Source organism: Sturnira hondurensis, unplaced genomic scaffold (assembly GCF_014824575.4).
Source record: "Sturnira hondurensis isolate 20B ecotype Veracruz unplaced genomic scaffold, ASM1482457v3 Scaffold0006413, whole genome shotgun sequence".
NCBI classification, from domain to species: Eukaryota; Metazoa; Chordata; class Mammalia; order Chiroptera; family Phyllostomidae; genus Sturnira; species Sturnira hondurensis.
In genome coordinates, this window is record NW_028079044.1 from 91040 (window position 1) to 117019 (window position 25980).

The window sequence follows — 25980 nt, forward strand, 5'->3', positions numbered from 1 at the left end:
TGGGCTTGATCCTTGAAAATTCTGATTTATAATGTATGGGTGATTTTTATATACACTTCCATTTGAGAACTATTAGATTAGACATTAATCCTCTCAAATATCATATCAATTCCCTATGGACTCCATCTTTTCTACATGACTATAGTGTGAGATCCATGAATATATAGAATGAATATTGCATATTGATTTTAAAATGTAATGCTGAAATAAAATCTCTTTTAAACCTATACCCTGCAATTCAGATAGTTTGGTGGCTATAAAATGTTGAAACCTTTTTGAAATTTAACTGATATGAGGCCAGTTTTTCTTAATACAAACTTTTCTTAACTTTATTTTTAGTAGAATAAATATTCTTACCATGCCATGATCAAATGTGAACACACCAACATCACGTCCATGATGAATATGATTCCGTCTAATAATTGGGTTTCCATGATTTTTAACCCAAATCCCAGCTAAAGCATTATTGGAAATTTCATTGTCCTCATATATTCCCTATAACAATTAATCAAAAATAAACATTATTAAAGCCTCAAAATATTTTAAAAGAATAAACGCACAAGATTAAAAAAATACCTGGGCATGATCTGTTATATAAAGTCCAACATTTTCACAGTCGCTGATATTACAGTGCTTGATAGTGGGACATGCTCCTTGACCACTAACACATACTGCAGAGCCAACTATAAAAAGACAAATTTATTTAAAAACCTATTGGGCAACAACACACTGACTCATTTTACACTCAAACATAAAGGAAACACTAACCTGTACATGTACTTCGGATGATACAGTGATCAATAATAGGACTGCAATTTACTGTAATTTCTAAGCAGTGGTGTGCATTGTGGTGCTGAGCAGATTTGTCATCAGGATTAAACTAAAAAATAGAAATTTTGTTAACTAAACAATAACTGCTTTAATGACTTGAGCACATTATTTTAAGTCTTAAAATTTCTTACCCTTATTGTCATATATCCAACATAAGCATCTTCAGAACCTTCCATAAAAACAAAGGTTGAATCTCTAGTGTTTTCAATTATAACTTTGTCTGCTACTTTTCCAGGTGCTGTGGATAAGATATTTAGAGCATATTACCTTTATTAGATGAAATGGAAATTTAAAAACTACTTTTTAAAAATATACTTTAAAAAATACAGTACAAATATTTTGCTACAAAACTAGTAATATAGTAGGAACACTTTATTGTTTCTAAGTTGAGTATTTTTTTTTAATGGAGAACTTTTAAAAATCATTAATATTGAGGAGGAAGGACAAATACTCATTTTACTGACAACTATTTCACTGGCCTTTACTAAAGGCAGTCATATTTAAGGTAGATATTATTTAAGTATCATACTGAAATCCATGTATAATAATACTACTAATAATATGCAGCTACAAATAGTATTTACTATTGAAAGAAACCTCTTTATTTAAACTTATTTCCAAAACTGGCCTTGATTTAGAAAGTAATAAAAACCACTATGCAGAAATTTGGTATGCCTCCTTCCCCTTTTTTATGGTGGAAATGGGGAAAGGAAGAAGGGGCAATAAATGCAAATTTTATGAACAAGCCATCTTAAAATGATCTATATAGTATATCATGGGTTTCAAACTCATTTTCACCAGGGGCCACATCAGCCTCACAGTTGCCTTCAAAGGGCTGAATATAATTTCAACTCCTTAATAGTTAAGGAGTAGTTACATTTATACAGTCCTAGAATTGTTTTGGCCCTTTGAAGCCAACCATGAGTCTGATGTGGCCCCTGGTGAAAACGAGTTTGACACCCCTGCATATCCTAAAAAAATCAGAGATAGCACAAGTCTTCAAATGACCGATCAGTGATCAACACATATTTTGTTACATTTATTCACAGAATCTCAAGCTAAAAACAGCTTTTAATACAGTACAAAACTATTTAAGATAAAACAAACATTTGTCTTTCCTTGGTGAAAAACTAAGGTAGTTGAACAAAGTATTGACATCAAGAAATACATAAGTCTTAAAAACAAATAGCTAACCTCCATAATTTCTGAAGTCCATATTTTCATTTCTATCATTATCAAATACGCATATTTAATTCATATTTTTCCTCCCATTAAGGTATTATCAAGGTTCACCTAAATTTTAAGTCACCAACATTTAATAAACCAATTACATAAGTAAAACATTAAAATTCTGATAATAATGCATTTCAGAATACCTGCACCAATCATGGTAATTGGAGATTCAATATATATCCATTCATCGGTATATATTCCAGAATGAACAAAGATAAGTCCATCAAAATGAGCTTCTTGTACCCCACCCAGGGCATCTTCAATTGTATCATAATACTAAAAAAATAAAAAATTAAAGTGTCAATACAGAACTAAAAGATTACTATTTTAAGTCCTATAAAAACACACATCAGACTTCAGGCCAAAATGAAGGTGTAGGTGGAAATACTGTACCTCCTCATACAACCAAATTTAAGAACCAAGACTTAGAAACAAAAACACAACCAGAACAGACAGAAAATTGAACTGTAATGAAGTCCGACAACAACGAACCATTCAACCACACCGGTAACAGGGGCGGAGTCAGTGACCGGCAGAGGGGTCCTGGCAGGAAAAGGTGGTAGTTGGTGACCCAGGTGCTGGGAGGAAACCAGCAAACCCAGTAAGGCGCGCAAGGTAGTTGGCTGGCTGTGGACACACATCTGCGCATAGATAAACCAGGCAAAAAATGGGCAGTGAGACAAACCATGCAACCCAGGGCCCCAGCGATAGGAAATAAAGCCTAAAAGCAGATTGAAAAAACTTGTGGGGGTTGAGGTACCAGGAGAGACTCCCAGCCTCACAGGAGAGTTCGTTGGAGAGACCCACAGGGTCCTAGAACGTACACAAGCTTACCCAATCTACCCACCCAGGAACCAGCACCAGAAGGACCCAATTTGCTTGTGGGAAGCAGCAAAGGGGACCAAACTCCGAGAGTGGAAAAAACGTCATTGCTCCCTCTCTGACCCCACCCCCACATACAGCGTCACAACTCAGTCACTGGGTTGCCCTGCTCTGGTGAACACCTAAGCGAAAATGGGCAGCAAGACAGACCGAGCAACCCAGGGCCCCAGTGACAGGTAATAAAGCCTAAAAGCACTGACTGAAAAGGTGCTGGTTTGTGGTAAGTGGCAGAGGGGACAGAAATCTGAGAGAGCACAGAACAAGCGCCATTGCTCCCTCTCTGACACCGCCCCCACATACAGCATCACAACCCAGTGACCTGGGTTGCCCCACCCTGGCGAACACCTAAGGCTCCACCCCTCATATGTATCAGGTGCAACCTGACAAAAAATGGCTCAATCAGAAGAACAGCTCAAAGTCCCAGAGCCAATACTTTTAAGTGACCAAGAGATAGCCAACCTATCAGATGCACAGTTCAAAACACTGGTGATCAGGATGCTCACAGAGCTGGTTGATTTTAGTCACAAATTAGAAGAACAAATGAAGGCTAAACTAATTGAAATGAAGGGAAATGCACAGGAAACCAATAGTGATGGAAAGGAAACTGGGACTCAAATCAAGGGAGTGGACCAGAAGGAAGGAAAAAATGACCAAACAGAAAAGTATAAAGAAACAAGAATTCAAAAAATGAGGGGGCTTAGGAACCTTCAGGACATCTTTAAATTATCCAACATCTGAATTATAGGGGTACCAGAAGGGGAAGAGGAACAACGACAAGTGGAAAACTTATTTGAACAAATAGTAAAGGAGAACTTCTCTAGTCTGGCAAAGTTAATAGACTTCCAGGAAGTCCAGGAAGCTCAGAGACTCCCAAAGAAGGTGGACCCAAAGAGGAACACACCAAGGCACATCATAATTAAATTAGCCAAGATTAAAATGGAGAGAATTCTAGAAGCAGCAAGAGATAAGGGGACAGTCACCTACAAAGGAGTTCCCATTTCTCTGATTTGAGAAATCAGACTGTCAGCTGATTTCTCAAAAGAGACCTTATAGGCAAGAAGGGGCTGGAAAGAAGTATTCCAAGTCATGAAAGGCAAGGACCTACGTCCAAGATTGCTCTATCCAGCAAAGCTTTCATTTAGAATGCAAGGGCAGATAAAGTGCTTCTCAGATAAGGTTAAGTAGTTCATCATCACCAAGCCCTTACTATATGAAATGTTAAAGGAACTTATCTAAGAAAAAGATTAAAAATATGAACAGTGAATGAACAGCAAACTCGTAATTATTAACAACCACACCTAAAACAAAAGCAAACTAAGAGGACAGCTAGATCAGGAGCAGAACCATAGAAATGGAAATCACATGGAGGGTTAGCAACAGGGAAGTGGGAGGAGGAGAGGGGGGAGAAGGTACAGATAATAAGTAGCATAGATGGTGGGGAGAAAATAGGGGGAGGGCAAGTGTAATGTGGGAAATGTAGAAGCTAAAGAACTTATGACACATAGACATGAACTAAAGGGGGGAATGTTGGGGAAGGGGGTGTGCAAGGTGGAAGGGAATGAAGGGGGGAATGGGACAACTGTAATAGCATAATCAATAAAATATATTTTAAAAAACCAATAAATAAAACAAAATAAACAAAAAAACCACACATCAAACTTACCAACATATTTTCTCTTCCTTTATATCTTGCAGGGTTACTGTAGAAATGTTCAGCAAATCCTGGCTTTACATGTGCACCTTTATACTAAATGTAAATAAAACAAAAACAGAGACAAAATGAAGTCATATTATAAATTAATTTAGTATTCCTGTATGAATATTAAAAAATGACCAATTGCCCTATCTGGTGTAGCTCAGTGGATTGAGCACAGGCCTGTGAAGCAAAGGGTCGCTGGTTCAATTCCTGGTCAGGGCACATGCCTTGGTTACAGACCAGGTCCCCAGTAGGGGATGTATGAGGGGCAGCCACACACTGATGTTTCTCTCCCACTCTTTCTCCTTCCCTTCCACTCTCTCTAAAAATAAATAAATATTAAATGACCAATTATTGCAACTAATTTTCTTTTGCATAGTGCAATATAAAATTTGGAACAGCTTATGACTCAGTAATATCCAGTAAGAACAGACAAGGTTTCTCAATCTCAGCACTACTGATATTGTGGGACAGGCAGTTCTTTGTCCTGAGGGCAGTCCTGTGCATTGTAGAATATTTACCAGCATTTCTGGTCTTTACCCACTAGCTACTGGTAGCATTCTCTTCTCCAGTTGTGACAACTAAAAATGTCTCCAGAAGTTGTCAAATGTCCCTTGTGGAGCAAAAGTAGCCTAGCTGAGAACCATTAGTAAAGCACTATATGAAATTAAGCTAAATGTGAAACTTTAAAACAACTACTGAACACTAATAACTTAAAAGTTCAAAGAGATCCATAGAAAGTACACTGCTCTTAGGCTACTGTTACTATCACTGTTTAAATTATTAATAAATGTCAGTAGTAAAACTGTAGAATATTTTGTTGGTTGATAAATGTTCACTGGCTTGAAACCTGCTTTTGAGATTAAAATCCTTTAAAAGCTTAATTTTATTTGCTGTCTGATTCATTGTCTGTCTTTGCCCAGTGATACATGTTCCTCTGTAGTATCTATTACTTCATCATTACACCTGTTGTTATGAGAGTAGCAAAACGTTTAACTCTGTAAGTCATGGGATACCTGGAACATTCCCTGTTTTCAGAAGGTTCACAAGATAGGTTCGTATGACAACAGAAATATCTCCCCCCACATCAGTTTCAATTTTTTTAAAAGGAAATTTTATTTATAAATATATAATATATATAAACTAATTTTTCTATATATATCATACCAACTGCTGGAAACTCTCTTTCCAAGGATTTGGATGTTCATATTCTTCTGGATTAATCTGGTAGAATTTGCCAGGTTCAGGATGCATCATAGGGCGGGTATATTCAAATACTTCCATATATAATCGTTTCCTGAAGGTAGATAAGGAATTAAAGAGTTCTTCATAAAATGTCTTTTAAACAATTACAAAACATTATTTGAGGACTCAAAATAGTTTACCTTTAGCACCATACAAACTGTTGCAAAATATAGGAGGTATAAAGAAAAGAGATAACCTATAAATTCAATATATTCATTAATAGTTTACTATATTACCTTCCAATCTTCTAATCTATGGTTAGTTCCATTTGTTACAAAAACAAAATTTTGTATTCTGCTCTTTTCACTTTTTTATAACATACCATTTTCCCATGCTATTTTTTAAAATATATTTTACTGATTATGCTATTACAGTTGTCTCATTTCCCCCCTTTATTCTCCTCTACCCTATGCACCCACATCCCCGCCCCCCCCCGCCTTTAGTTCATGTCCATGGGCTGTATATATACATTATTTGGCTTCTACATTTCCTAGACTATTCTTACCCTCCCCCTGTCTATCTGCTACCTACCATTTATGCTACTTATTTTCTGTACCTTTTCCCCCTCTCTCCCCACCCACGCCCCCATTGATAACCCCCCATGTGATCTCCATTTCTATAATTCTGTTCCTGTTCTAGTTTTTTGCTTAGTTTGTTTCTGTTTGGGTTTTTTTTAGGTTTGATTGTTAATAGTGATGAGTTTGTTGTCATTTTACTGTTCATATTTTTTATCTTCTTCTTTTTCTTAGATAAGTCCCTTTAACTTTCATGTAGTAAGAGCTTAGTGATATTGAATTCCTTGAACTTGACCTTATCTGGGAAACACTTTATCTGCCCTTCCATTCTAAATGAAAGCTTTGCTGGATAGAGCAGTCTTGGATGTAGGTCCTTGCCTTTCATGACTTGGAATACTTGTTTCCAGCCCCTTCTTGCCTGTAAGGTCTCTTTTGAGAAATCAGCCGACAGTCTGATGGGAACTCCTTTGTAGGTACCTGTCTCCTTTTCTCTTGATGCTTTTAAGATTCTCTCCTTATCTTTAATCTTGGCTAATGTAATTATCATGTGCCTTGGTGTGGTCCTCCTTGGGTCCAACTTCTTTGAGACTCTCTGAGCTTCCTGGACTTCCTGAAAGTCTATTTCCTCTGCCAGATTAAGAAGTGCAAATAACTTCCCCAACACTTAATTATTTGTTCAAATAACTTTTCAATTGCTCTTCCTCTTTTTCTGGTACCTCTATGATTCAGATGTTGGAACATTTAAAGATGTCCTGGAGGTTCCCAAGCCTTTCCTCATTTTTTTGGATTCTTGTTTCTTCATTCTGTTCTGGTTGAATGTTTCTTTCTTCCCTCTGGTCCATACCGTTGATTTGAGTCCTGGTTTTCTTCCCATCACTGTTGGTTCCCAGTACATTTTCCTTCATTTCACTTAGCATAGCCTTCAATTTTTCATCTAATTTGCATCCATAGTCAACTAGTTCTGTGAGCATCCTGATTACCAGTGTTTTGAACTGTGCATCTTATATGTTGGCTATCTCTTCATCACTTAGTTGTATTTTTTCTGGAGCTCTGATCTGATCTTTCATTTGAGCTTATTTTTTGTCTTGGCATGCCTGTTACATAGTAAGGGATGAAGCCTTAGGTGTTTACCAGGGAAGGGCAACCCACTTTACTGCGTTGTGATGCTGTATGTCGGGGAGGGGTCTGAGAGGGAACAATGCTGCTTGCTCCATCTTTGCTGGTTTTCAGTCACTTCTTTAGCTACCCATTATCAAATTGGGCCCTTGTGATGCTGACTCCCTGGTGGGTGGGCTTATGTAAATTCTAGGACCCTGTTGGTCTCTCCAATGAATTCTCCTGTGAGGCTGGGAGTTTCCCCCGCTGCTGCCTCAATGCCCACAGGTGTTTTCAATGAGAGGTTTGAGGCTTTATTTCCCCACCCTGGAACCCTGGGTTATATGGTCTGTCTTGTTCCCCAGTTGTTCCTAATTTATCTGCAGTGGAATGTGGGACTGCCCAATCCGCATTCTGCTGCCTCACCTGCCAGCCACAGCCTTGCCCACCCAGGTCCTCCAGCTGCTGCCTTGCCAGGAGTCCTCTGCCCGGCTGCCTGTCTCTGCCCCTCCTACTGGTATGGATGAATGTATCTTTTTTAACTCTTTGGTTGTTGGACTTCCATACAGTTCATATTTCTGTCAGTTCTGGTTTGTTTTCAAATTTGTTGTTCTTCTTTGGTTGTGTGAGGAGGCACAGTGTGTCTACCTATGCCTCCATCTTGGCTGGAAGTGCTCCCCATGCTACTATAAACTGTAAAAGTCACTGCTCATGACTATACTTCAGCCCCCACCAAGTAGACATTACTTTGTGTTCACTTAATCTATTTCCTTATTGCTAGATATAATTTTGAATTTCCCCTCACTATTAACTATTCCACTGTGAAAAATATGTATAGAAGGCAAAAAAATTTTCAGAAGTGGAATTTTTAGAAGTGGCTATGAATACAACTGTCCAAGTTTTTCCCAAAAGTGATGTATAAAACCCACATTCTCACTAAACTATCTGCTGTTTTAAATTAGACTTAATTCTAATTTTAGAAAGCAATTAAATAACAAACATTTCACACAATCACACAATTATTAACTGATAAACAGTACAGAAAGTAACTTCATTTATTATTTTAAACACTAAGTTGACAACTCACATTTATGATAAACAGGTAACTTAGAATTTATAAAGAATCTAATTTTATTCTTATTTAATTGTAATCACCAACTCACACTTCACCTTCACTATGATCTTTAGTGTTTTGGGTAGCAAATAATATATCTCAAGGTAATAAATAAATTTTCACTTACCACAAAATTGGATCATTAGCAAGTTCACTGAAGCGCTTACACACACAAGCTGCTCTACAAAGATCCTGTTCCAGCAAGTAAGAGAAGATTTTTAGAACTACTTCATCTGGCAGTTTCTCCTGAAGATACTGTTCAGCAGGTGCTGCTATAAAGAGATTAGCAAATAAAATATAAACAATCTACTACTTATAATGTTAGCAATGACTTTTCCCATTTTTTAAAAAGCAGCATTTTTGCCCTGGCTGGTGTGGCTCGGTGGATTGAGTGCTAGCCTGTGAATCAAAGGGTCTCAGGTTCAATTCCCTAGTCAGGGCACATGTCTGGATTGCAGGCCAGGTCCCCAGTAGGGGTGTGGAGAGGCAAGCACACATTGATGATTGATGTTTCTCTTCTCTTTCTCCCTCCCTTCCCTTCTCTCTAAATAAATAAATAAAATGTTTAAAAAGAAAAAGCATCATTTTCATCTTCTAATGAATAGATGAATAGCTTTAATGAATAGCTTTTATTTTGTGATGACAATCATTTTATAAACATTTTTCTTTCATAGATGACACATTTTCTTTTATCCTGAGTTAAGTATTCTCTTTTAGCTATTATGTACCATTCCCAAAACTGGTTAAAGTAAACATATACAAGGTATTTTTATATAACAAAGTCACAGAATGAGAGGTTAGAGCTGTTATACGTTTATTCTATAATAATAACTTTCTCAATCCCAAATGTAATACTAAAAGTACTTTTAATTTAAATATTTTGGTATGAAACAAAATTTAAAACTAATTATTGGACCTTATCCCTTAGTTTTCCCATAGGAAATACCTGCCAAATCTTGTGATTTTCCAGATACTCTCGCACGTTTTGCACGATGACCAAAGTTTTCTGTAGCTGAAGTTGAGGCACCCTTCAAAAACAAAATGAAAACTAGCTATTAGGGAAATGAATGTAAAAGTACAAAGAGATACTATCTCACATCTATTAGAATGGCTATTATGAACAAGACAAATGTTGGAGAGGTTGTGGAGAAAAAGGAACTCTTCATTCACTGCTGGTGGGAATATAAACTGATACAGCCACCATGAAAAGCAGTACAAAGTTTCCTCAAAAAATTAAGACTAGAGTTACCATATAACCCAGCAATCCTTCTTCAGGGTATCTACCAGAAAAACTTAAAAGCATTTATTTGCAAAGATATATGTGTCCTATGTTCATTGTAGCATTATTCATGTTGGCCAAAACATGGGGACAACCAAAGTGTCCACTAATAGAAGATTGGATAAATCATAAATGGAATACTAGTCAGCCGTAAGAAAAGTTGAAATACTGCTATTTGGAACAACATGGGTGGACCTTGAGAATATTATGCTATGTGAAATTAGTAAGTCAGTAAAAGCTTATAAACACATTATTTCACTCATGCATGAGGTATAAAATGAAACTCAGACAGAGACAACAGTATGGTAGTTACCAGAGAGAACAAGGTTGGGGAGGGAGTAATGATAAAGATGGGCAGATATGGTGATGGAAGATTTGACTTTGTGTGGAAGGCACACATTCCAATATACAAACCATGTATTACAGAAATGTACACTTCATACCTGTATGATCTTATTTAACCAATGTCATCCCAATAAATTTAATCAAACATTTTTTCATGTTTAAAAAAAAAACGAGCAAATATTTTTACCACATGTAACATTACTTCTAAAAAATGATGACATTCCCTTTTTTGTTTGTTTCCTAACAATTCTTTCATTAGAAAAATAAAAGCAGTTACATTTAATTTACCTCCATACTGCTCTTCGTAGGACACGCTGTTCTTTTCGGCAAAAGGGTTTTTCTACGAAGTTGGTAAGGACTATTTTGTGCACCAGGACCTGATTCTTCTGCAACCATATCTGCAGGTACATCATCATCTGTTATAAACAAAAGCAATATGAAAAATGGCATTTAAATATCTCTATGAATGCAGTGGACTCTTTAAAAACCTAAATTTTGGGGGTTTTTATATAACTTTTATATAAAATTCCAGCTAACTGGATAATAACCATCTGAAAGAAATATTGATTTTCTACTGTATTTCTTACCTCAAAATAGATTCCAAAATATACCATATATTTAAATACAAAAAGGAAACGAAATCATTAGAAGAACAAAAATTATTTTTATAACGTTAAAGTAGAGAAGCTCCTTTAAGGTTATAACACAAAAGTTGGAAGGCATTAAAAAAAAAAAAAAAGAAAAGAAAAGGTGAGCCCTGGCTGGTGTAGCTCAATGGACTGAGTGCGGGCCTCGAACCAGAGGATCACAGTTCGATTCCCAGTCAGGGGACATGCTTGCATTGCAGGCCAGTTCCCAGCAGGTGACTCATGAGAGGCAACTATACATTGATATTTCTTTCCCTTTCTCCTTCCCTTCCCCTCTAAAGATAAATAAATAAAATGTTTAAAAAAAAGGTGAGAAGGATGTTCACTTGATGAGGGGCTTGCCCAAGAGGAATGGGAAGGACAATCTGGTGAGATGTGTCAGAGTCAAAGCAGGGTGAGGAGGATGTCCATCGAGAGGGACAGCCTGGTATGGGATATCAGATATCAAGCAGGATGAAAAGAGTGTCCACAGAGAGTGTGGTCTGGCATAGGGTACTGAACTGAAGAGGAGAAAGAAGAACGTCTGAATGGAGTGCAGGGTAGCTTAGAATGAAGAGTCAGAGAGAGCAAGGAGAGATGAGTATCGCACAGCAGAGGGGATGGTAGACCTGCAAGACTGATTACATACTATAAAGGAATTAATAAAATAATTTATAAGATAATGGATGCCAGATACCTTCAGCCAGAGAAGAGAGTTAAAATACACAAAAAAGAGAAAACTAGAATAAACTCTATGTTGTTAGACTAGAATTGAAGGTATCAACATGGAATTCATGATTTTTAATAGTTACAGAAATAAATATAAACATAAATGTTTAGATGCATATATGCATATATATTCCCTAGCTCTGTCCACTGAGAGCAAGCCTAGAAGCAGGGGCATTCCAACACCAATGAGCATGAGTAACATTTGGAGCTTGGCTTCTGAGTAACACTTTCTATAAAATAAATACTGTATTTTACAGTGTATAATGCACATTTTCTTGCCCAAATTTTTGAGGGAAAAATAAGAATGAACATTATACATGGGCAAACTGATTACATACCATGGGTATAATAATGCGCACAATAATCCTGTGTATAATGCACACAAAAATGTAGGTGTGCATTATAAACAGGGCGCATTTATACACACAGCAAAACACAGTAAAGTCTCCTTGGAGAAATGGCTGATTCCAGATTGGGGGAAACCCAAGATGAGCCAGATGGTGGTAGAAACAGAAAGTGCTTACAGAATGATGAAGACTTGACAAAAAAACCACAGACCTAGGCCCGAATGGTCACCCACTAACAAAATTATGTTGGAGTATCAAAATTCGTGATAGTAAAGAGATTAACACACTTAGTGAACAGCAACCCATAAATTCATACTGCTACAAATAAATACATAAATAAATAAACTGGAAGTCTGATAAGGAATGGGATGTTTAAAGTACCTTCCCCACAAAAACTTAAGTAGAAAGGGAAAAACAGTAACTCTATGGTAGAGATGCCAATTGGATAGTGCCTTAATCAAGGGATCATCACCATTACTAGGACAAATTGAAATAGTGTGCCACCTGATAGCATACAAGATCACTACATCACATCTATGATATTCCTGAAAAACATGTATAACCTAAGTGTGAGGAAACATCAGAAAGCCAAATTTGTTCTACTTTGTTTTGAATCATCCTCAAAACTGTCAAAGCCATAGAAGCCAAGAAAAATCTGAGGAATTGTTCCAGACTGAAGTCTACTAAAGAGATATAGCATATACCGAAGAGATATGGCAAATAAATAGCAACATGTGGTTCTGAATTAGATCCTTTTGCTAACAGGTTGCTATTAGGACCAATACTGAAACTTCGATGGGGGTCTAATGGTGAGAAGACAGCAATATGTCAATGTTAATTTTCTGATTTTCATAGTCATAGTATGGTTATTTGGGAGAATATCCTTATTTGTAGGAAATACAGACTAAAAATAGGACAACAGGCTGCCATCTTACTCTAGAAAGGATTGGGGAATAAACTTAGTTTTGTGCCACTAACTCTTCTCTAAGTTTGGATTGTTATAAAAAGAACTAATACATTTGAATAATATATAATATATAATATATATTATTTTTAAAAACAATAAAAATTTATAAAATTATATATATATATAAAAAACACACAAATTTAAAAAGTCAACTTGGAAAATAAACACCACGAATAATCAAAAGTGGCAACACAATTAGGAAACAATATCTGTAACACCTGTCACAAAAGAGTAATTTCCTTATTATAACTGAGTGCCTACAAATCAATAGGAAGAGACCAATAATTCAACAGCAAATTGGGCCAATGCAAGGACAATTCAGAATTAAGAAACTAGACATGAAATTCTTTAATAGAAATATTTTTTATATACAGCCCTGGCTGGTGTAGCTCAGTGATTGAGCGCGGGCCTGCGAACCACATGATCGCAGTTCGATTCCCAGTCAGGGCACATGCCTGGGTTGCAGGCCGGTTCCCAGCAGGGGACTCATGAGAGGCAACCATACATTGATATTTCTCTTCTTCTCTTCATCTCTAAAGATAAATAAAATCTTAAAAAAATATTTTTTATATAAATTATCAAAGACTGAAAATTTGGTCACATACTAGTATTATGAAAGGATAACACCAAGGAAAAAACAGTTCTTAATTGTTCTAAGAATAATTTGGCAAAAGCTAGTATTACTTAGCAATTCCATTTTAAGGAACTCATCTTGCAGCTATATCCCCATATGTGGGCAAAGTTGTATGTACCAAGATTTTTATTGCATACTGTTTTGAGAACTAAAAGATAACAATAAAATGTTCATCAATAAGGGTTTGTTAAATAAATTATGGTCTAGCTATATAACAGACTATTATGTGGTTATCTTTAATATATTAAGTTTAAGAACAGAAATATACAGACAATGTGTCTAGTGTGTGTGTGGTTTAAGGCTATACATATATATTCTTACATGTGTATATATTTACTAAAATATAAACTCTGATGGTAGGGAGGCAACCACTGGCTAAAGGTGGAATAACTTGAGCATAAGAATGAACTTAAAGAGATATATTTAAATCTGTGGGTTTATAATGATACTTTAAAAAAAAGGTTACTTTCAAAGATGATAGTGCAAACCAAATCATTTTGAAAACTGAAAAATAACCAAATATGTATTTTTATTTTCTCGTATCAAATGAAACAGATAACCAAGTATGATAGGAGAGGAAGCTTCTCTATAGAAACAGTCTAGCAATAAATAAGAAAAGTAGAAATAAAAATTGGATTTAACCACTTAGCACCAACAGTTCCATAGTATCGCAAAAAGAACAACAATCAAGACATTATATACTTCCTGATGAAAGAACATGCCACCACCTATCAAGTTTTGACAAAAATATTAAATTAGAATCAAATCAAAACTGTAAGAAATCCTACAAGGTCAAACTATACCATTTTATCAACAAAAAATTGCATGGGAAACAAGTAGAAGAAAAATTAGCAAAACTAAAGCATACTATTTAAGAATGTACACTTCACTAAAATTAATTTTTAAAAGGCCAAAAAACGGCCCTGGCTGGCGTGGCTCAGTTGGTTGAGCATCTTCCTGCAGAGCTAAGGGGTGCCAGTTCACTTCATAGTCAGGGCATGTGCCTGGGATGCTGGCCTGGTCCCTAGTTGGGTCATGTGTGAGAGACAAGAAGATCTATCTCCTCTCCCTCCTCCCTATTTCTCTACCTTCCCCTCACTCTAAAACAAACAAACAAAATCTTTAAAGAAAGCCAGAAAATGATTGTCATATAAATGCTTTTTGTGGGAAGGACAGGATTATGACTAGAGCGGAGCACATAAAAAGCTTCCACAGTGGTTGGCCAAGTTCTATTTCTTGACCTGTCAGTATTACAATACCAATCTTAGTAATAATTGTAAATTTTAATAATATTTCAGTAAGCTATAGATTTATGTGAGTTTCTGAACCTGGCTATATTTTACAATAATAGAGGATTTTTAGATGATGAGGGATTTTTCTAAGAGCAGTTCTTAGGCAAATTAACATTTTTAAGCCTAAATTTTCTCAACTATTAAAGATGATAACAGTACCTTGCAATTCCCAGGGCTGTTGAAAGGATATAAATAGAATAACATATGCAAAACACCTGTCAGCAGTATGCCTGGCTCACATTAAGTGTTCAAAATGTTTTAGCAATTACTTCATTTAAATAATATTCTATTAACATTACTTTTAAACAAAACTTGAATAAGTTTTCTATGTACTTCAATGTAGTAGGAAAATATAGCCAATGTGACATGTCTGGGTATTTGTGGAGTCACTCCTTTGTAGTTTAATATGTGGTTACATTCTATGTTTCATGTGTGCTTGAAAGAGACATCTACATTCTATTTTTTACAGTAAAGTATAAATATATCTAAAATATCAAGTCTGTTAATTGTGTGTTCAAATATTCTATACCTTTACTTTTGTTGGTGGTGGTAATAGTGGTGGCTTCATTTCTCTTTTGTCATTTGAAATAAATTTCCTATAAAATTTCCCACTTTATCTGTAGGTAGTCCATTTATTTTTAGTATGTAAAATTTTGCTTTTATTATACTTTGATATGTTATTTGGAAATACAGGTTCAAGATTATTATTTGTTCCTGGTGAATTACTCCTTTGATAATTATGCTTAATAATGCTTTTTACACCTTAACAATCTATTTTTGGCTGATAATATTTTCCTAACAGTTTTTAGTTTTGTTTTATATCAGTCCAGTACTTTTTTAACCCTGCATTTTCAACTTTTACTTTCAGGTCACTGCATTTTAAATTTAGTTCTCCTTAACCACTACTGCTAGATTTTCTTTTCTTTTCAGCCAAAGCAAGAATATCTGTCTAATCTGCTATTTGACCCATCAAACACCAATTTCTATGATTGTATTTTTAAGTTCAAAAGTCACCTCAGTTTTCTTTTCCAATGTTTTTTTTTTCTTAAATACTGGTCTATTACTTCACACTTCATTTCCTTTTTTTATTCTTTTAATCATTTTATACACTTATTTTATATTCTCTTTTAGACTGTTTTATAATTGGACACTTTTTAAAATCTAAGCACAATTAGAGACAGTGCTTCAGTGCTAGACTGTATGTCCCAATTTAGTGCTAGCTATATTTTGGCAAGGTCCAAGGCCCCATTTCCTATCCCTATACATTCCCTAAAATTCCACTCCAGAACCATTAGGACTTATAACCAGGACCTAAAGGTCTTTGTGCTATTTTATACAGCAGTATCCCTTCTCTTTTATTGCTTTGATTTCTCTCATTTCTGCAGGTGGTAATTTCTTTCACTTCTTTCTTTCCTTAAGAGTTTAGCTCTGAATTTACAGTTTTGCATTACATTTCTATATTTGTAGTATGTATGCATGTGGGAGTGATTTCTCTATCAGCTTGGTTTATCATACTGTGACTAGTCAGTCAGTTTCTACAACACTCCAAAGTATATTCTCAAACTTTTCATCCCATCCAACCCTCTCTCTCACCCTCTTCCAACTCCTGCTTAAAAATCTACAGACAGTATTATTAGTTACCCACCCACCTACCCCACAATTCTCTTTTCCTTCTCCTCATCAACACAACAAATATTAAAGACTGAAAAGTAAACACTGTCCTGTTCTAAAGCATTCAAAGCTCAGTTATACAATAATTGTAGCAAACTGTTATTTGTGCTGAGGTAAAGAATCTAAATTTCTATATAGTTCTCATAAGTATAAAGTACTATGCCAGAAGATTTTTACAAAGGGGTCACTCAAAAAGATCACTTGTAAGAAGCAAAGGAAAAAGTTAAATAAAATCTCTATTCATTGGTGTTCTCCTATTGTTTGAACTCCTGCAGTGTACTGTATATACACCATACATTCTTTACCATATTTAGTGCCTTATTTACTTTTTTGGTATATGCCTTATTTTCCTAATAAAATCATAAGCTCTGAGGGAAGGGCCCCTCCCTCTTTTATATTCTTCCTCAGTGTCTAGCTCAGTGCCCAATAAGTATTTATTTATTTTTGACTTTTTAATTGTATTTTTCCATTACCATTTACCCCTCTTGTACCCTCTTCCACTTCTACTCACTTCTCCCACCCCTGCAATCACCACACTATTCTCCATGCCCATAAGTCCTTTTTCTTGTTTGCTGGATCCCTCCATCCCCTAACCCCTCACTCCCAGAGCTGTCAACCTACTATGTCTGAGTGTGTCTCTATTCTGCTTGTTAGTTCAGTTTGTTCATTAGATTCTACATGAGTGAAATCATATGGTATTTATCTTTTTCTTGACCCAACAAGTATTTAAACATTGATTCTGAACTATGAAGGCCCTTTAATTTCACTCAATTCAGAGAATTTTCCCTAGAAACCATCACTAGTGGTGGGCTGTGATGACTTACAAACTACTTCACAGAAAGCAAAAACCCAGACAGGAACCACTTCACTTCTTTCTACCTCTAAGTCCACAAATTCAATTACCTGTATGCACATCCATTTTTTTGTTCCTTTATAAAATTATGGGGAAGTATTCTCCAAGACAGATTTGGCACATATGAAGCAAACAAAAAATATCTGTCAAATAATCAATGGTAGCTTATCTGGCTCCAAACCAAGAATCAAGAAATCAACAAGTATTACTTATGTCTTGTTCCAACAACCAAGTCTATAAACAAGCCCTCAAAATAATATTTTGTTAAAAACATTTAACTGTATAGCTTCCATTTTTACATGTAATATTAGAATGCTAATATTTAAATGTTAAACTGTAATATATGACTAATAAAAATAACTGAACATCAAAATATTCTATATCAACCATTATAGAAAAATTGATTTTCAGTTAGGAAAAATGTTCTTGACCAGGTATCTCCAATAGAAATAAGATGTGAGCCATATTTTATAATTAAGTTTCTAGTATCTAAATAAATTTTAATATAATTTAACTCACTCTACATAAAATTACATTTCAACATGTAATTAATATAAAATCATGAGATACTTTACATATTTTTCCTACTAAATTTTTGAAAACACTATGTATTTTAAACATAGCATGCCTAAAATTCAGACAAGCCATATTTTAAGTGCTAATAGCGAAATGTGGCTAGTGGGTAACCTAAATGGACTGACTATACATGCACACGCATAGCTATTAAATTCTTATCAATCCTCTTAAATAAAAAGCACCATGCACTTTAAATGGATATTATACACATATATACAAATACCAAAATTTATTTTATATTTGACTATAAATCCTATAAAAACATACTAGAGTCTTCATTATTACTAGGAACTACAGTGGAAAGCAAGGGCTCCTGGAGAATAAACACGTGCTTCCTTGACAAAAAACTTTTTTTTGGAAATCTTTGATATTAAATAGTATTGAAAGTTTATATTAGGATTCATTTAAACAAAAGAAGACACTTAATTCTACACATTCTGGGGCTAGCAGGATATCGTAATTTTTACATACCTTTATAACTATCTTAAAGATTCATAAAAGACTATACTATTGACAGGCTGGGGCTTAAAGTCTATATACATGTTAAGGTATAGAGTAATCTAAAGTTAGAGGGTAGTTTATGGAATTTAATGTACAGAAGTTTTATCTCCCTCCTCCTAATATATATATTCCACATTACTTACCCATAGCCACAGATCAGACTGGACACTTAGGCAAATCTGTGCTAGTAACTGTGCTTAGAAACAGCTCCCAGGCTCACGGTGTAAAGAACCACACTTGGCAACAGTTTCTAACACAGCTGGGAACTACCACAACTTTTTTCCAACTACTAAAAAAACCCACAAATGAACTGAAATCAAGACAAACATTTATTTTAAATTTAAATATTTCACTAAAAGCTTAAATCTTTTACTTTAAGTTTTACTTAAAGATTTTAAGGCAAGGTTTCTAGGAGTAAAGCTGTTTTAAAAATCTGCTGTATGAAAGCCTGACTTGTTGTGATCAGATGCTTTAATTGTGTTATATATAGTCACAAACTTTAAAAAATTTAATTATTCAGGAGACTGTTCTATACTTCTATTAATGTATTCAGTTATTATTTATACACACGTGAACTTACGCACACACACACTTCTGCTGAATTTTCACAACATAAACTACAAGGATTATTTAAGACTAGTCAAAGAAAATTTATTTACACTGACCACTGAATAATCTTTAGAAGCCAAATCTCTGATACTATAAAGAACTATACTGGAAAGTCAAGTGAGGCTTCAGTTCAACCAAAGAAATTTAAACAAATTCATTCTAAACTGCTTTAAAGTGTGTTTAACAAATACTTGCTCAAGTATAGAATACTTGGCTCAAATAGAGAGTAAAGAATAAAAGAATGAATGTGCCACACACTGTATGAGATAAACAGAACCACCAAATAATATTACATTTGCCCTTCAAGAGCCTGGGAGAGACATAATACAGACATAATAGTAATACAGTATTTCACATATTGCAATAGTAATAAGTAGAAGATAATATGGGAACACATGGTAACATCTAATCCAATCTTAGATGATATGGGATCTGAGTGAAGATTTCTTCAAGAAAATCCAAGCTGAGATGAACAACAACTGGGAGTTAGTTAAGCAGGAGGAGTAGCATGTGTGAAGATCTGAAGGTGTTCACCTCCAAAACAGGTATCAAGGAACTGATCTGAATGGCTGAATCATGTAGCACGGGCCAGATTATGAAGGCTGCTATAAACACTTAAAAAATTTAGATTTTTATCTTGAAGGCCTAGGATAGCCAATGAGGAATTTTAAATAGAACGGTGACACATTTTGCTTTGTGTTTTAAGATTACCTGACAGTGTATGAAAATGGTTGAAAATGGATAATGGCATTGTGGTGGGAGATCAGTTAGGAGATTATGGTACTTATATATATTTTAGATATACATGGCTTGAACTATGGTAAAAGAAGTGGACGAATGCAATAGATTTGAGGGTTAGTCACAAGTTAAATTCATTAAACTTGGTGACTGAATATATACAGGAGTGGGAATGGAGATCAGGATGGGGCCAGGAATGTTAGTCTGGACAATCCAATGGGTGATGGTGCCATGTATATTAAGGCGTCTGAGACCTTTGTGGGCAAGACAAGGAGGGGGGGGACGGAAAAAGATGAGTTCAGGTTTGGATTTTGAGTTTTGAGGTACCTGTGGGACATTCAAGTGGAGATTCTTAACAAAATTAAACATATGATCTCAAGCTCCAGTGAGTGATATGGATAGAAGAATTAGAGAATTTTGTTACTCTGAAAATACACTGTATTAGGAATGGAGGTTCAGAAAGTGTAGATTAGCTCTCCATATTTACATATGGTACAATATTGATGTTTCATGGTAGGTGTGCTGTCCAACTCTCAAGAAACAGGCCTATCATGGAAAAAAATTTATTTATCTATTGATGTCAAAATTATCAATACTGTATATAGCCCTGGCTGGTGTAGCTCAGTGGATTGAGCACAAGCCTGCGAACCAGAGGATTGCGGTTCGATTCCCAGTCAGGGCACATGCCTGGGTTGCAGGCCAGTTCCCTGCAGGCCATTTCCCAGCAGGGGTCGCACAAAAGGCAACCATACATTGATGTTTCTCTCCCTCTCTCCTTCCCCTCTAAAGATAAATAAATAAAATCTTAAAAAAAAAGATTAAAAAAATTATCAATACTGTATATAAAAATGTCTGTAGGTCCCAGAATTGACAAGCATTCATAGCTCCAGCTTGATGAGAATAATAAAAAGAAAATCAACTGACAACTACTAATTCAAGGACTAACATCCCTTGGGAATAGTTGAGCTTCATTTTCATTCTTTCCTGCTACACTATCACAATGTTCTCCTAGGAACCGGCCCCCACCCCTACCCCACTGCTTTCATGGAAAGGAGGAGTATAAAATAACTTCACCCCAAAGTGGAACATGTATTTATTTATTTTTATTTATTATTTTTTATTGTTGTTCAAGTACAATTGCCTCCATTTTCACCCCCCATCCCCACCTCCCACCCTCGAACCCATCCCCTCTGCCTTTGTCCATGTATCCTTCATACATGCTCCTTGATGCCCCCCTCATTACCCCCCATTACCCCTCTCCCTCCTCCTCTCTGATTACTATGAAACTGTTCTTTATTTCAATGTCCCTGGTTATATTTTGCTTGCTTGCTTGCTTATTTGTTGATTAGGTTCCACTTAGAGAAATACCATATGATCTCACCTATTTCATCACTTGGCTTGTTTCACTTAGTATAATGCTTTCCAGTTCCATCCATGCTATTGCAAAAGGTAAGAATTCCTTCTTTTTTACTGCTGCCTAGTATTCCATTGTGTAAATGTACCATAATTTTTTGATCCATTCATTTACTGATAGGCACTTAGGTTGCTTCCAACACTTGGCTATTATAGATTGCGCTGCTATGAATACTGAGGTGCACAGGTTCTTTTTAATTGGTGTTTCAGGATCCTTAGGATGTAATTCCAACAGTGGTATTGCTGGCTCAAAAGGTAGTTCCATTTTTAGTTTTCTGAGGAAATTCCATGCTGTTTTCCACAGTGGCTTCACCAGTCTATTCCCACCAACAGTGCACTAGGGGTCCCTTTCCACAACCTCTCCAACACTTGCTGTTTGTTGATTTGTTGATGATGGCCATTCTGACTGGTGTGAAGTGGTATCTCATTGTGGCTTTAATTTGCATCTCTTTGATAGCTAGTGATGCTGAGCATCCTTTCATATATTTCTGGGCCCTCGGTATGTCCTCCGTGGAGAAGTGTCTGTTCAGATCCTTTGCCCATTTTTTAATTGGACTGTTTGTCTTCCTTAAAAAATGAAACTTGACCACCAACTTATACCATACACAAAAATAAAGTCAAAGTAGATAAAAGGCTTAAATTTAAGTCGTGACACCATAAAAGTCCTTGAGGAGAACATAGGCAGGAAAGCCTCAGATATTCCACATAGCAATATCTTCACCAATATGCCCCCGTATTCTCAGGAAAATAGAAGTCTGTGGCTCAGGTATCCCCTGGTTCTTCCCGGTAATCCATGCTTGGCTGGCAGGCCTCCCATGGTTCACAGCACCGTCAGCTGTATTGCCAGGATTTCCAGTTCTTAATCCAAACCCACATGGCAACTTCTCATGACTCACCAGCAAGAGTCCTTTCACCTCTTTCCTTGAAGCAATGTCTTTCCTGCATTCTTTCAAACTGCTAAGAGAAAGCTCTGCATTCCTGCTACATCTTGGTTTCCAACTTCCTAAGCTGCGTGGTGAAGGGAGCCCCCAAACTGCACAGTTCTCCCCCAAAATGCATGGTTCTACATCCTGCAAGAAAACAACAATGTATTTCCCCCAACCTCAAGATCATGTGGTTCCAACCCCAAAGTGGAACATTTTAAAATTCTTTCTTACAGTCTCATATTTCCTAAAGTGAGAAAATTCACAAAATAATAATTACCCTTTTCTACTTTATCAAAAAAGAAAAAATTTTAAAGCTAGTAACTTTTCAAGAAATTTAAGTATTTTTAAGTTTGACTGAATGACAATGTAATTAAAAAGTAGTATTACATCTAAAGTAGAAGCTGATATTACCAGAGTATCAAATGCATCATTAACTAAAGATCAGAACAATTATGGCCCCAAATCAACAATTAAGACAAACCTAAGTCTAAGCTAATCTAAGATTCACAAAAGTCATTTGCTAGTGACTATAAACATCAGTCACCGAGGGACTTGATCTAGCTGGGAAGCTAAGCTCAAGTGTCCAACCCACAGCCTGTGGGCTGCATACAGCCCAGGATGGTTATGAATGCAGCCCAATACAAAATCGTAAATTTACTTAAACTGTGTTTTTGCTCATCAATTTTCATAATGTTTATGTATTTAATGTGTGGTCCAAGACAACTCTTCTTCCAGTGTGGCCAAGAGATGCCAAAAGGATGCACACCAAATTGAAGCAACAGTTTCATACTAAAGACATACAATATATAAAATGTTAGGAAAGTATAAAACAGGAGACACAAATGAATATACAAATGGGTTTAAAAAAAAACAAATTAGCTTGTCCCTAATTATTTTCACATAAAATTTAGAAAATTTTAGAAATGTTTTTTATCAGTTCAGTTTCAGGGGGAAGAAATAGCCAAGACTAGGAGGAAGGTAGACCATGAAGATCAAAATGAGAATAAGATTATACTCTTACAAATGTTAAATGCTTAAACTCTGATGTGACTTCATTTCAGAAACTATGTTTGGAAGGAGGAAAATGGACAGAGAGAGCAGGGTGGGAGAGAGGGGAGTGGGGAGGCTGAGCATCATCAGTTCCCTTTCTCAGTTCCACAGTGAGACCATAATTTCTGGAAATGCATGATTTCTGGTAACATTTTAGAGATCAGCAGATCACCTGACAAGAAAGATATTATTAGTTTGTTTTACTGAGGCCAATTAAGGTTCATTTAAATGCTGAAGGTTAGAAAGCTAGTAAGTGGTAGCAAAACAATTTTTGGGTTGATGGACTCCAAGTACATCATTTTTATTTACTTATTTTTAACAAAGAGTCTCAAAAAAGTTTACTATATAATCAACACAAATGATTATGACAGAATTGGAATAACACTAGTACTACTACTACTGCTACTGCTACTACTAGTATACCTAAAAACTGAAAACGTAAGAAAGTGTAGGCAACTAGTGTTTCAAGGGTTTTATATATGTATTAACTAACTGAATCCTTGTATAAGATCCACGAGGAACATATTATTATTCCTATCTTACAGATGAGGAAACTAGGCAGAAAGGTTAAGCATCTGGCCCAAGGTCACACAGTACTAAGTAGCAGAGGCAGTCTAGCTCCAGAGCATGACACTCTTAACCACCGTGCTATTGAAATATAAAAGAATACCATGAAAAGGTACACATACTTTAGGAAATGTTTACAGAATTAAAAAAAATCAAATCATACTTTTTCATGTCTTATTTTATTCAAAGTGTTAATGAATTAACATTTTATACAAAACCAGAAAACTCTCTTTAGATATTTTGTATTGTAAATATTAATGATATTTGCAGACTAAGGACACAAAAAGAAGCAATGGAGAGGAAGCTACTCTCTAATAAAGCATGTTAGAGGCTACAATAGAAAAGGGAGCTGTCAAGTTCCCTCAAAGCCTCAGAGAAGCTTTGAACTCTGAAAATCTAAGTACAAAAAAGGGTGACAGTAATATGTGGATCTGAAAACAATGGCATCCACTGTAGATCAATAAAAGGAAGTCTAGTATCCTCATCAAATTATGAAACAAGAGTGAAGGTAGGATAAAGAAATTTCCAGACATGCAGAGACTTACAAAGTTAACTCCTGTATAACCTTAGAAAGTCACTCAAGGACATACTTTAACAAAACTAGGGCGTAAATATACAATGAGGAAGATTTGGAATGTAGTAATTAATGATATTATCACAGAAAAACAACAAAGGAAGAAATTCCAAGGTAAAGGGTGTGAAGCAGGCCTTACATACTGGAAGAAGGCTCCAGAGGGCTGTAGGAATATAATTTCCTGGGGGGAAAAATCAATAGGTTATATATAGTAGAGAGCTTATAAAAACTTGAGGAAATGATAAAGGCAATATGTGAAATATATAAAAGAATCCATCAAAACAATTAGGAATAATATTTTTTGAGTGACCTAGGAATAATATTATAGGTAGCAGAAAGGAATCTAGCATGCATTTTCTACAAAGAAAATGACTCCATATTCATAATAACACGAACACATTATTTTTCATTATCTAGAATCAACCTACATACAAGTCACTGAAAAATAGCTCATTAACAATATACACGTTATTAACATTGATAATGGAAATGTAGAATTGAAACAGTTTAGTGGCGAAAGGCAAGAACCACGGTATCCTCATCTTACAAAGAAATGAGTCTATATTCATAGTTGAGGAAAAATAAAATTAAGTATGTGCTTTACAATTATATTGGGATGAGGTAGGTAGAGGGAATGCTGTAAATAAACCATTGCAGCAGAGATCAAGAAATCGACAATGTTTAAATTTCAGATAGAAATAGTAGGATAAGCTTTGGGTAGCAAAATAGACATCATACTATTCATGCACAGAAATTCATCCATGTTACTCAAAGTTAACCCAGGGTTCATTTATCTTTACTATGCACACAGTTCTTTTAATTAGGGCATCAGATTTCCAGGTCTCCAAATTGGAAATTTTGTTATCTGAAGATTACAAAATCAGTATATAAATTGCCCCAGTCAACAAAGAACATGCCATTTGTTTGGAGAGAAAAGACATATATGGTAATTAAGGAGCAAAACAGTATCTATCTATCCTCTATCTATCAATCAATCAATCATGCTATGCTACAGTACTAGGTCATGTGAGACAATGAGAGGCTATGAATATAGTTTATATTCATATACATTTTATGAATACAAAATATTACCTCTGTAGTGTAAACAGTTCATATAAAAACTATAGGAAAGCATTAAAAATAAAAGTAAATGTAGTTCAGAACTGTAGTACAGGGGAAGATTTTATAGAAGGGACAGAAATGGGGCTTGAGAATAAGTCATGAGCAGACTATGAAAGATGAAAAACTAGGTGTTCAGAAAAAAGGGACACAAAAATCACAAAAAAAGGTAAGGAGTTCAGTGAATCTGTCTTATTCAGGAGCTTTCATGGGAGGACATAAGAGGCTAAAGAAGGAATTCACAGGCACTGAATGAAAATATTTTTTAGACGAGGTATTTCTTACTACCAAAATTACAAGGAGATAGCCTTAGTGGTTGCAAATATAGGAAACATAAGGCAGCTTTAGCAGACTTTTTAAAAAGTACATTATTTTTGTAAAAGAGAAAAATATATATACATGTGTCAATCTACCTACAAGTTTTACTGAAGTAAATAAAATGTCACATTTAAGAACAGCAGATGGCGCCAAAATATTTATTTTCCACCACTGCCCTGGGTCACATAAATCATTAACTGAAACCAAAAGGGAAAACTCATCATATTAGAACGGA

At 35.5% G+C, this 25980-nt stretch overlaps 1 protein-coding gene across 3 annotated transcripts in view; it reads right to left on the reverse strand.

Annotated features, from left to right (window-relative positions):
* The window catches only part of FBXO11 (F-box protein 11), a 95094-nt gene that overhangs the window by 19929 nt on the left and 49185 nt on the right, over nt 1-25980 (reverse strand). For 2 of the 3 annotated variants that reach the window (XM_037047842.1, XM_037047840.1), the window contains 10 exons: nt 10524-10651; nt 9558-9639; nt 8739-8883; nt 5810-5939; nt 4610-4693; nt 2208-2340; nt 963-1069; nt 769-880; nt 577-683; nt 358-495 (listed from right to left, as the gene is read on the reverse strand). In XM_037047842.1, the coding sequence (XP_036903737.1) occupies nt 358-495; nt 577-683; nt 769-880; nt 963-1069; nt 2208-2340; nt 4610-4693; nt 5810-5939; nt 8739-8883; nt 9558-9639; nt 10524-10651 (1166 nt within the window). The remainder of the gene's footprint in view (nt 1-357; nt 496-576; nt 684-768; nt 881-962; nt 1070-2207; nt 2341-4609; nt 4694-5809; nt 5940-8738; nt 8884-9557; nt 9640-10523; nt 10652-25980) is intronic. The other variant, XM_037047841.1, reaches the window with a different exon arrangement.